This window comes from Hakea prostrata, chromosome 1 (assembly GCF_041222555.1).
Source record: "Hakea prostrata isolate BN-2017 chromosome 1, UWA_Hpros_2, whole genome shotgun sequence".
NCBI classification, from domain to species: Eukaryota; Viridiplantae; Streptophyta; class Magnoliopsida; order Proteales; family Proteaceae; genus Hakea; species Hakea prostrata.
In genome coordinates this window covers 34,105,543-34,118,316 of record NC_142600.1, presented here as the reverse complement: position 1 = coordinate 34,118,316, position 12,774 = coordinate 34,105,543, and the positions used below count along the sequence as shown (strand labels likewise).

The 12,774-nt window shown below is 37.5% G+C and overlaps 1 protein-coding gene across 1 annotated transcript; it reads left to right on the top strand.

Annotated features, from left to right (window-relative positions):
• The first annotated feature begins 498 nt into the window (after positions 1 to 498).
• Positions 499 to 5,593, top strand: LOC149028805 (pleckstrin homology domain-containing protein 1-like). The gene has a single exon (XM_089139025.1). It carries the CDS (start codon positions 621 to 623, stop codon positions 1,050 to 1,052), a length of 432 nt encoding a protein of 143 aa, XP_088995151.1. The 5' UTR covers positions 499 to 620; the 3' UTR covers positions 1,053 to 5,593.
• The last annotated feature ends 7,181 nt before the right edge of the window (positions 5,594 to 12,774 follow it).

Below are 12,774 nucleotides of genomic sequence, written 5' to 3'. Positions count from 1 at the left end.
GTTTTAGTTTCTTTCTTGGGTCTTTGACCTCATATTTGTATGGAAAAAGAAAAGAAGAAGAAGGCATCTTTGCCATTCCCTAATTCTCATTCTTGGTTTTAACTTTCTCTCCCTTGCTTACCTTCTCCTTGACTCTCTCACTAATTTCTAATATTAGTTAGAAAACACAATTACTTTAATAACAATTTATCTTCTCATTAAGAAGACTTTAGCCATTAAAGTTATAATTTACAATATCTTGGTTTAAAATATCAATTATTTTTAAAATATAAAAATAATAAAAATTTGATGAGTGAAAATGAAATTGTACCATTCTTAGTGGAAGAAGCCATATATATAAGCCCAAGAGATTTCGGAGCCAGGATCACAAATAGTGTAAGACTGACACTTGAATATCATATAAAAAATTAAAAATTAAAAAAAGGTGGTCCCACCCATTTCAGTGATGAGGGACCCACACCTGAATAGTTTCGTACTCGTCCCATACTCCCGTCCACCCTTGCAGAGATCCCTGGGCTGTGTCTCACTTCCCTTGTCGAGTTTCTCTCCCTCAGTCACTCTTTGAACGCACTTTGCTCGCGCTTCCTCTTACGGCTGACAGCAGAAGGAGCAAACGAGCGATGGCGAGCCTCTGGCGAGCTGCTACAGGTGCGGGGCAGAAAGTGGAGGACTATGATGGTGTGGAGTTCTGGTCAAATCCAGAGCGCGCTGGTTGGCTTACCAAGCAAGGTGAGTACATAAAGACATGGCGTCGACGGTGGTTCGTGTTGAAGCAAGGCAAACTCTTCTGGTTCAAAGACTCTTACGTCACTCGTGCTTCCAAGCCCCGTGGTGTTATACCCGTAGGCAATTGCCTCACCGTCAAGGGCGCCGAAGATGTTCTCAACAAGCAATTCGCTTTCGAGCTTTCCACCAATCGAGAGACTATGTACTTTATTGCTGATTCTGAGAAGGAGAAGGAAGAGTGGATCAACTCTATAGGCCGCTCCATTGTTCAACTTTCCCGATCTGTTACCCATGACGAAGTCGTCGATTACGATAGTAAACGGTGAGGGTAATCCTCTCAAAACATAATGAATAAATGAAATTTCGCCATCTGGGTATGTGTTTAAAGCTGTTGTACACTGTATGTGCGCCTTAATTCTTGATCATGTCTCGTAATTTCCACTCGAAGAACTTTAGATATGATTTGTATAGCTAGGACGCAATTGTTGAATTCGAATTTCGATGTATAGAACTATCCGTTATTTTTCCTGTTCTTCACTTCTTCTGGTTTGATTGCTATGGGTTTTAAACCTAAATTATGTGAATTTGAAAGGAGGATCTCTTTGGACATGTTTAGCAGGGGAAAAATTTAGGGTTGAAATTGCTGGGATTGCTGTGTCTCACTTCTGGGTGAGTTCATTCAATACAATCATACAAGATGTATCCCTTCTGCTTTTTTCGTCGCACTGTATCCCTTAATTTGTTTGATCGAATTATTGGTAGTTACCCGACCTAATCCCATTTGTTATCTTTAAGAGCCTTTTGAGGATCTCTGGTTTGTGGATGAGAAAAGACCGGAAGTCTTCTCCGTGCATTAGCGCAGTCTTATTTCTTGTGTTTGTTTATTTAGTGCTAACAACATAATATATGTCAACGTTTGCTTATTTGAGAATAGGGGTCTTTGGTGAAATTTAATCTTGCTTAAGCATATATTGCTTAATTTTCCCTGCTATACTTCTTTACACAAATGCAAGGAATTCATTGCCTACCATACTAGGTAGAGTAGATTTGGGAAACTATTTCCATCTTACTAGTTTCACTTGGAAGTTCCTGAACATAGTGGCGTAAAACTTCAGTTTTCTCCCTTTAGAAATTTGAGCAGAAGAGAAATGTTAGTGAAGTTCCTTACAATCAGTTTATCTGGTGTAGGTTCTGGTACTTAGTTAAGCTTTGGGTAGTTCAATCTTAGCAGAAGAGAAATGTTCGATAATTTCTTGGGTAAGTGAAGTTCCTTACAATCAGATTATCTGGTGTCGGTTCTGGTACTTAGTTAAGCTTTTGGTAGTTCATTCTGAGCAGAAGAGTAATGTTAGGTCATTTCCTGGGTTAGTGAAGTTCCTTACGATCAGTTTATCTGGTGTAGGTTCTGGTACGTAGTTAATCTTTTGGTAGTCCTTGCTATTGAGATTGATGCCTTCGGGCTAAACCTCCATTTTTTTTAAGGGCAGAGTTGTGCCTCATAATTTCATGGTAGTGTGTATTGACAGAATTTCTTTAACCTGTTCTTTCTAATTATGGAATTTAGTTGCCTTTCTCTACTTCAAGTTTTGGCAACAGTGGACTTATTTTTTTAACACTATAAAATCAAGGAATGCCCCTTTGGGGTTAAATGTCTGAGAAGTCTCTCTTGTTCGTTTTTACATATCTTGAGGGTCCAAATACCTGAGAAGTCTCACTGGTTGGGACTTCCACATCTCAGTGTCACTTTTGGGTCTTACATGATAGGTTGAGAAGGGCATTATCCTGCTGATAGGGGGGCGAACTGGGTGGCAAAATCTGTGATCTTGCTGTTGGAACTTTTCCCAACCTTGTTTCTGTCTTTCCCTCTGTTTTTAGATGCTTCTGCTTCTTCCTAGAGGCTTTGCCTTTCAATAAATTATGCTTTTGACCCTCAAAAGAAGAAGGTTTGACATATCTTGTGTTATGTATATTTTCCAGATCCAGGTACTTATTAGAAAGAAAAATATGTCTTGAGATGAAATCTTTTTCTTTCATTCTTAAATTTCATCAGCTAAGTTGGCATATATTTTCTTAATTCTCGAATATAGAAACAATGAAGAGCTTACCTGTTTGTGTCTAGAAGACAATGCGTACTGGCCCTTCTTTTTTCTTGAAGTTGAATGTTTGATTTAGACATTTCAGTTGGAATTTCAAATCTCAAAAGAGGTGCTCCTAAACTAATACAATTCTCCTGCCTAGGGAGTCAGCACAGTTGTTCATCTCCCTAAAAATATGACAATCTCAACACTCCACAAACATGGGCATTAGAAATTTAATATCTCGAAGAATTGGGACAACTTCTGCTGGGCCAACTCTAGGTAGTTGGTCTCAGTAACGACCATATTGTAGCATTCCCCCAATGCATATGGGAGCCCATCCCACAGGACCAGAGCTTCTGCTTCAAATATCAAATGGGCCTGGGCTGGTTTGGAGAGAGCTAATTTACACTCCCCATTTGAATTCCTGAGTATAAGGCTCAAACCCGATTTTCCACCCTTTTCCACGGAGCATCTGTATTCAACTTCACCCAACCCACACCTGGTGGTTCCCAACTCCCTCTGGCTCTCTGCTCCTTTATTGCCGGTGACTTACGCCGGATCGCAGCTTCCAAATATCCCCATAAGCTTTGCAGGCTCTCCTTATTACAACCTCTGGCAACCATCTATTTTTTCTGAAGATGAGTGTGTTTCTCGCCGCCCAGATCTGCCAACGCACAAAAGCAATCATTCCGGCAACTTCTTTTCAACCATGCTTTCTTCCTTGTGTTAGATTTTTCCATGAGCTTATCTATTTGTGCATATGAGCTTCCTCCCCTTCTGGTACTATGTGGCATAATGGGAAACCAAACCATATCATTCTAGCAAAGGAACAAGTCAAGAATATGTGGTTTATTGTTTCTCTCTGCTGTCCACACCTGGTACAAGTTGGATCAATCCTACTTGCCTTCAATTTAAACCTTCAGCTGATGCCAACCCCCAAGACAATATCCTCCACATGAGTTGTTTCAGCTTTGGTGGGGCATCACAATTCCATATTGCATCGCAAACTTCATGCCAATATGCACCCTGCTATCTCCAGCAAAGTAGATGCTTCGATCTTCAAGTCTTCCTCCTCCATGATGTATAGGGTCTTATATGTAGACTTCACACTAAACATACCATTTCTAGAGGCTGCCCAGTAGAGTGTATTTTCCTTCTGAAATAAACTGATGTTTTTCTCATGATCTCCTCCACATCCTCTTTACTATAGGTCTATGTTTTCTGGGTAGCTTACAAATAGGAAAATCTTATTACACCGACGGTTTTACCCTTGGTTGAAAGGGTTGCACCCAAGAATTTGGCAACACTCTATTTGTCCCTTAGTCGTTCATGGCCTGTAGCAACCACTGCATGATCACATACTTTTCTATCTTGATATCCAGTGACCATGATACTCCACTTCCGATCACTGGCCTTGTGATTCTCCTCAGCTTCATTCTCCTACAGAATCTCCCAATATTAATTTTTTTAGATTTTATTTATATTTTTTTACTTAAAATTACTGATATATCTCCTTTATTTTTGTAACAAATCCTAGAAAGCAGACCAGAATCCGTGAATAGAAGAAAGAGACCAGAGAGAACAATAGGAGAGGCTTTGTTGAACCAGACCTATTGTGGGTTGTCTTTATTTATAAATTTGTAAATCTAACTGTAATCTGAATAATAAACTAAACCTAGTTTAATCAGGAAACTTAAAGACTACGGGACTTGACAACTAACTCCTCTTAACTGTACTAACACAAGTAAAGACATAAAGCAATAAGAGAACTCAGTATAGTGACACTCTCCCTATTGGAGTACATATCGTAAAGCCATTGGGTTCTACACGTGTACTCTGTAGTCTATAGATCACATTTGAATGTCACTTTCAAAGGGATTTCATAACTACGAATTGCTCTTGCACATACTTAAAAGTTTTTCTTTTTACAGAGACTAGTGCTTCTCACTTGCCATTATTATATCAGTAGTAGATACGCAGAACTATATTGATAGATAGAGGAAGTAATTGATATCTTGTTTTAAGTGATAGGCATCAGGTTGTAGAACTAACGAAAAGAAAGTACCTTGAGTTTGTATAATATGGTATATCAGTTCTTTTAAGTGATTAGGCTCATACCTATATTGGTTTCCTTATGGATATCTCGTTTCAGGTCTTCATATTCTTGTAGTTCCAAATAGACTCATGGGGAAAACTAAAGATTATGAAATGAAATCAACGGAAAAATGCTGAAGGGATAAGATGGTTGTCTGAATAAAAATATGCCGGAGATAACTTTTAACTTTCCCTGTCTTCTTGCACTCTATCTTGCCTCATGTGATGTTGCAACGTACATAATCTAAAATAGTGACATTATCATATCTACATCTGATTATAGTCGGGTGGTTTTTGCTTATGTCTCATTAGTTATTGAACGGCTAATTATTTTCGATACAAGAATTCTCATATACGTATATGAAGGTGGACTTAATAGGAATTTCTACCACCTGATGACATAGTTACCTCCACAGCTTGGATTTCCAAGTGTTGAGGGAAAGATCATTCTCCTTGCTCTGGTTTTGGTTCACTTTCGATTTGGTTCTCCTGAAATCAAAAAAGATGTGAGAGTGGCTGCCTCTCAAGACGGGAAGCCATCTCCAATGATTAAGTTAGTCCTTGAGGAAAAACTGTGGATTCCTCCTTGAAAAGTAAATGCTCAAGAAGGGTGCAAGAGAATGATGAAGAGAATGTTCTTTGTGAATTTATGAAGGAGAGTAATGGCTGGAGTCGTCCCCTTTACCTGCGTAGTCACCCGCCATTTATACTGCAAATTCCTACCTTCGAAGATCCTAAGATCTGTTTTGGCCCTTCGATTGGGATGAGCGGCGGAGATGGCTTCTGGATACGATTGATGCTATAGGCTGGTAGGTGTTATCCTTATGATAGCTGTTGGCTCCACAGATGAATCAAGAAGTTAGCATGAGTTTGATCTTGATGTGACATTGTTCCTCAGTTGGGGGAACAAAGGGGAAGTTCGTAGTACTCGAGATAGCATTGGAGCGAATGAGAAACTTCCAGCCTGTTAATAGGATTTAGGACATTTAATGTTGAATTAAATGCTAAGGTATGACGATTGGGAGAAGATGCTTCGAATCTCCCGTCCAGCAGTAATTCGGCTGAAAAGCCATCATGCAGCAGCAGTTGCCATCAAGCTCGTTGGCTCCTGCCTTTTTCGCTGACATCTGCTCTGAGAAGTGCCATTACCTGAGCTCTGCCAGCAAGTCTTGTTTGCATCGAGCTTGGGATCCTTGGTCTGACTCGGTTAGTTCGTTCCAGGTCAGCGGTTCGCGTGGACTTGTCCATAACACCAAGTTATGTAACTAGGACCTTGTTTTCTATTGGAATGTTTAAAAGTTTGTTATGTAATATATTTTAATATAATTTTTTTGTATTTATTTATGATTTTTGGCACATAAACTTTAGTTCTACATCAGAAAGTGAGGAGCTAAAATTTTAGTTTATATATAGAAAGCATTGTATATTATAGACCTTTTGAGGTTAAGGACCGCATTTATGCAAACACAATTCGAACCTAGCTAGAACCCTATTCCTACCAAGTCACGGGATTGTATATTTATAATTAAAATTAATATATTTGCGATTTTAAGACTTAGGATGTTAAGGGTCTTGATCTGGGAAACCCATTGCTTGGTTGAAGTAGGGAGATGCTGCTAGAAGGCTCCATTCACTTAGGTAATCGACCTGTGGAGGTATCCTCATAGAGGAAGGTGAACCCTTTTGTTTATAGGTTTTGGGACTGTTTTATTTTGTTTTGGTTAATTTTTTTTCTGTCTCCCCATTAAAACCCCCCCCCCCCCACCCGTCCTCTCCGGGGTTAGAACACCCCTGAAGGAACCATTATTGAGGTGCAACCTTAATGGTGTAGGATTTACCAATCTTGGGGGTGAAAATGCATTTGTGAACTCATGTTGCACAATTTGAGGTATTTAAATACCTTAAAGGTACTACCAACGGTATGTTTAAGTGTAGATACAACTCTGATTGCAATCTTACAAGTACTCTTCCTCAACAACATTTCTTGTTCTCTTTTGGAAAGAAAGTTGGATTTCCAAACGCACGAGTCAATGATTTCTTAGGGCATTTTCTTGATCAATAATTTTATAATTATAAAAGCAAATAAACCCAATCATATAATTGGTCGACAAGAAATGGACATTATCATTCGTTTTTACTATTGGAACAGATTTGGACCCACAAATTCGAGTTTGAATTTTTGCTTGTAGAAGACTAAGGGGTTGTATGGCAATGATTATGTGCCAAATTTCCCAATTCGGTATAGAATACACTTTTTTATGCTTCTGTGCCGAATTAGGTAAATTTGGCACATAATCTGTACTGAAAACTTGTATTGGTTAGACACTAGTGGACACGTTTCTAGCTAAATTGGCACAAAATCTTGTATGGTGTGTACAAAGTCAGAGTACAAGGGCTTTTTTTTTTTTGTATTTTTTAATAAAACCAAAAGAAAACTAAGCTAAATACAAATACCACATAAGAACATCAAATCCAAAGAAAAGATCACCAAAGGCTCTATCTATTTATAGAAAAATGGTTTTCATTATTTGTCAAAAACAAAATTAACAACATGAATCCTGATGGAATCGAACCATCATATCCTAGAAACTTTATAGGTGCTCTTCCATTTGAGCTAAGGATTCTCACCTACAAAAACACATGTTAGATCAATTCAAAAGAGTCCCTATTATGAAAATAGCCATAAAATAAATATTTTTCTTCTATGACAAACAAAAGGTTAACCAAAGAACCTATTTCTAATCATAAAAGAAATATTATTCTTCCAACAGCAGAGAATAGCCATGACTTCCAACAACAAACTCAGTTAAGTTGCACATCAATTTTCACAGATCATAAATGATAAAACCACATCTTTTATGCAATGCTTAAGATTTAAAAAGCAACTCATCTCCATAAGACATAAACAAACGATCATTAACAACTAAAACACATCAATATCTTAACCTAGGCTAAAAAACCAAAATATAACTTGCTAATACTATCTGAAATCAGAACTAGAAATTCAGCAGCAGACACCTACATCTACCTAATCTATTCACATAAAGATTAACATTAACACTAAACTAAGACTAACTTTATAGAATGAAACGACATGGTTGAAGTTCAGAGGAACAATTTGTGCATTTAAGCTACCTTAATCCCAACCACCCATTTATCAGAGCCATTCAAGCGACAAGAATTGCATAGAAAACATGAACAAGCTTACACAACACACTTCATGAACAAGCATAATAGATGAAATTTCAATGCATGTGATTCATATATTTTTCATACTAGGTCTTCAATGGCTTCCAGCAATGCCTTATTTTGCAATTTCAAATCACCCACACTCACAAAGACTGGTTTATTAACATAGCTAGTAGCGCTGACAGCAATACTAATGTTAACAACAATATGACTTTGAAGACTTTGGTAACTACAGTTAAGTGTTATTTACACATCCCATCAGAACAGTCCAGAGAAACTCTGTTTGGAGATGTTTCCAGTGCTTCATAGCATTTTGTTCTTTAAGCAAAACAATATACACGTAAAGTACAAGGTTAATTCATTGAATTTAAACACTCTTGAGCAGATAATAAAGCAGCAATAACAGAACTTCTCCTATAGGCCATTGTGCTAGTTTTTGAACTGTCGATATCAGATATTTTGAAGTTTTGAGCACTAGAATTAGTGGGCAAAGCATGCACATCCAAACATGCTTATGTAGTTCTAACAATTGTGTTTAAAATTCAAGACTTCATAATCAAGCAGGAAATCAGTATTAGAACCTAGCCAGAGTTCAAAAGAAATAGATTTTGAACAATTCCTTCACAAATTTCCATTTGTTCCTTTAGAAACACTAGATATTTAAAGATGTGAATTTGATGTTTAGTAAGCTGACATGCCTTTGTTGAAAACTAACTCTATAACAGTATGAAAAAAATGAGTGAAAACTACAATTAACAATCACATAGACGAAACTAGGATGGATGTGGTTAGTAAGGTTGCTTGCAAAAAAAAAAAAAGATGATATCTATTTCAAAGAAAGCGTGTGTATTTTTCCCTAAGAGTACTTAGCTAAGAAAATGCGAAATTAATTATATATAGAGCAGCACATTGATAAGCATGTATTTACCATTATTTATTTGATTTAATTCCCCATACTTATTTAATTGAAGAAAGCTAATTGAGTATTTTTCAGGATTAAGGTGATTTTGGTTATTAGAGATAATATGGAGTAAAGTTGGCAAATATATTAGATATTGGTGGATTTTAAATCATGGCATTCAATCTTGCTGCCCAAGAAATCATGAAAAGTGAGATCTTAGCCAAATTGGAAACAGGTGGAGGTCTAAGGAACAAAATTGGTAATAAATCTGAAAATTGGGTAACAAGACCTACCTTCAGTATTTTGGGCATATCTCTCTCGTATGGGCTTGGCGGTGATTCAAGATGCTATGGAATGATATTGAAAATATCTACAACTTTCCAGTTTTGAGTTTTTCCAAAATTTGAAAGAATAAAGGTCAAATCGACTGGTATAAAGAGGGGATTCATTGTGTGCGGGAGACATAAAAGAGAAGCCAGCCACAGAGAAGAAGGGGAAGACGGCGAACGCGGCTCCCATCTCTCTCATTGCTGAAGAAGAAGACCACATCTCTCTCTCTCTCTCTCTCTCTCTCTCTCTCTCTCTCTCTCTCTCTCTCTCTCTCTCTCTCTCTCTCTCTCTCTCTCTCTCTCTCTCCCTATGTTTCATCTTTATTTTTCTTATGAATTTTGTGATAATGAGTAGATAGTTCCTTTTATTTGGGATGTAGATGAACCATGTTTATTTCATTAATTTGATTGCTCTATATCTTTTAGTTGATTGTGTTTGAGTTTGGCTAAAGATGTTCTATAGCTCAACAAACTAAGTGTGCCAAGCTTCTGCAAAGGACGATAGTCTTGTGAAGATAGGACATATCTAGGAAGACCATCCTTAATTTACTTTGAAGTGTAGAGTTATATTCGTTAGAGAAAAGCATTGGGGATTCGGAATCCCAAAGATCTTCACATATTTATGTTTAACGTTTTTGCATTAATTAGTAGATTTAGTTTAAATTTAGTTTTGTTGAATTCAATCTTTGTGACTTAGCCTTTTAGTTCCCCATAGTTCGACCCCGTACTTTCTGCTTGTTAGATTAGTATAGGATTTTATTTTTGATTGGTTAGCGAGACGATCAAATTTTGGCGCCGTTGCCGGAGAACCAAAGCACGGTTGCTAGGATTGATTTTTGTCAATTAGGCATAAATTTTAGAGTAGTTTTAGAGTTTTTAATTTCTAATATTCTTTTCTTTGATTATTTAACTAATCTCTTTTTTTTTTTGTTTTATTTTGTAGGTAACTACAAGAGTAGCGATTCGATAATTAGTTTAAGTTGTTATCTTTTATTTCTTAGATATAATTGTATTTAGGACTTTTCAATTGTAATATTTACATTAGATTAGGTTGTTTAAGCTAATTTTAAAAAAATCCCCATCCGTCAGATCCCACATGTGTAACTTTTGTTCGAAAGACCACGTGGATTGCACTTCAGGTACGTCCTAAACTCTCCCTTTTGCTATAGTTATTTTCTTTTAATTTTACTTATTTATCTTATTCTTTTTTTCTTCTTCTGTGTGTATGCATGGTTGTCGGTCCCTAAACCCTGAGTTGACTCCACTTGACTTAGAGTTAGAAGAGACTTTGGCCAATCTTAGCAGGCAAAGAACCATGGCAAACTATGAGCCTCCAATGAGGCCCTTAAGTGAGCATTTCATTCCTACGATATATACTCCGGTTTCTTGTATTAAGTTGCCTGACATAGAGGCGGCTCAATATGAGATCAAATCTAGTGTACTTCAAATGCTACCATCTTTTTATGGACTTGCCAATGAAGAGCCTTATAAGCACTTAGATGAGTTTTTAGAGGTGTCATCCACGGTTAAAATTCAAAACCTCTTAGTTGATGCTTTATGGTTACTTCTTTTCCCATTCTCCCTTAAAGATAAAGCTAAGCATTGGCTTCATTTTTTGGACAATGTTAAAATTTCCACTTGGATAGAAATGCAACAGGAGTTCCTTAAAAAGTTTTTCCCTATTGGCCGTACTAATAGCATTAGGAGAGCGATAACGAGTTTCTCCTAACAAGAAGGAGAACAATTTCATGAGGCCTGGGAAAGACAAAAAGAATTACTTAGAAAGTGCGTCCACCATGCTATTCTTGAATGGCAATTGGTTTAATGCTTTTATGATGGCCTTAGAGACCGACATAGTTGTGGTGGGACTTTTATGCACAAGAATGAGAATGAAGTATGGGAACTTTTTGAGACCCTTAGTGAAAATTCCCAACAACATGCTCCATCCATTGGGCAACCAAAAAGGAGCAGTCTCTATGAAATCAATCCTACCGTTGGGATGAGTGCTAAGGTTGACTTGCTATCAAAGAAATTGGACTATTTCTTGTCATTAGGACAACAAACCCCATCTCCACTTCCTACAAGTTTCTCTCCACCTAATCAGATTGAAGCATGTGCTTTATGTTCTAGCATATCCCATCATATTAGTGATTGCTATTTGGTTACACAATACCCTGAGTTTGTTAATGAGCATGCACATTTGGCCCAAGGAGTCTCTAAATTGGGCAATGATCCATATTACAATACTTACAACCCAGGATGGCAAAACCACCCAATTTTTCACGGCAAAACTCAATGCCCAATCCCTCTAATCAAATACCTTATAGACCACATTCATTTAATATGCACCAAAATGCCTATAGGAATGAGCAACCATCATCTCCACAACCATTACATAATTCATCATTTGAGGATAAGGTACTAAAAGCACTTAGTGGATTAGAGCAAAACACTCAATTGTTGCATTCTCATTCTCAGTCCATTAACAAATTGGAAACCCAACTTGGTCAACTAGCTGATGCCATGAGTAGGATGGAGGTTGGTCATACCTAGTCAACTAATAGGTAACCCTAATCATCAAATTGGATCTAGGAAAGAACAAGTCCAAGCAGTCTCTATTGTGACACATAGGGGGAAGGAATATTATGCACATTTGCCTACTCCTAAGCCATTGTCCATTGACCTTGAGAGTCAAGAAGAGGTTGTTTGACCCATGAGACTGGCGATGATGCACACAAGCCTAGTAAAGAAACACCACTTGTGAGTATTCCCCATCAATTTCCTTGTAAGGGGTTGCACATTCCAATTGTAGAGGGTCCTACTCCTAAATCTTACACTCCCAAGCCCCCTTCCCTGAAGCTCTTAAGTCCTCAATTTCAGATTCTAGAAAGAATGCTAAGATACAAGAGATGATTAATTTATTCCAACAAGTTTGTATCAATCTCCCACTATTAGATGCTATCAAGCAAGTCCCAGCTTATGCTAAGTTTCTAAAAGTTGTGCACCCAAAAGCGTAAGTTGAAGACTCAAACACTTAAAACTGTACACCTAACTGAACAAGTCAACTTGGTAATTTCCAACCAACTGCCCCCTGAACTTAAAGATCCAGGTACACCTTTAATTTCATGTGTCATTGGAGATTTATCTATAAGTAAATCATTGCTTGATTTGGGAGCCAGTGTGAATATTTTACCTGGTTCAGTTTATGATAGGTTTGGTCTAGGAGATTTGAAATCCACTGATGTGATTCTACAATTGGCAGACCTCTCTATTAAACGACCCCGTGGGCTACTTGAAAACGTTTTGTAAAGGTTGAGGATCTATATTTTCCTGTTGATTTTTTTATCCTAGATATGGACAATACAACTACCAATAAGTTACCACCAGTCATTCTTGGACGGGCCTTTTTAGCCACTGCGAATGCTTGCATCAATTGTAGATCGGGTGTCATGGACAT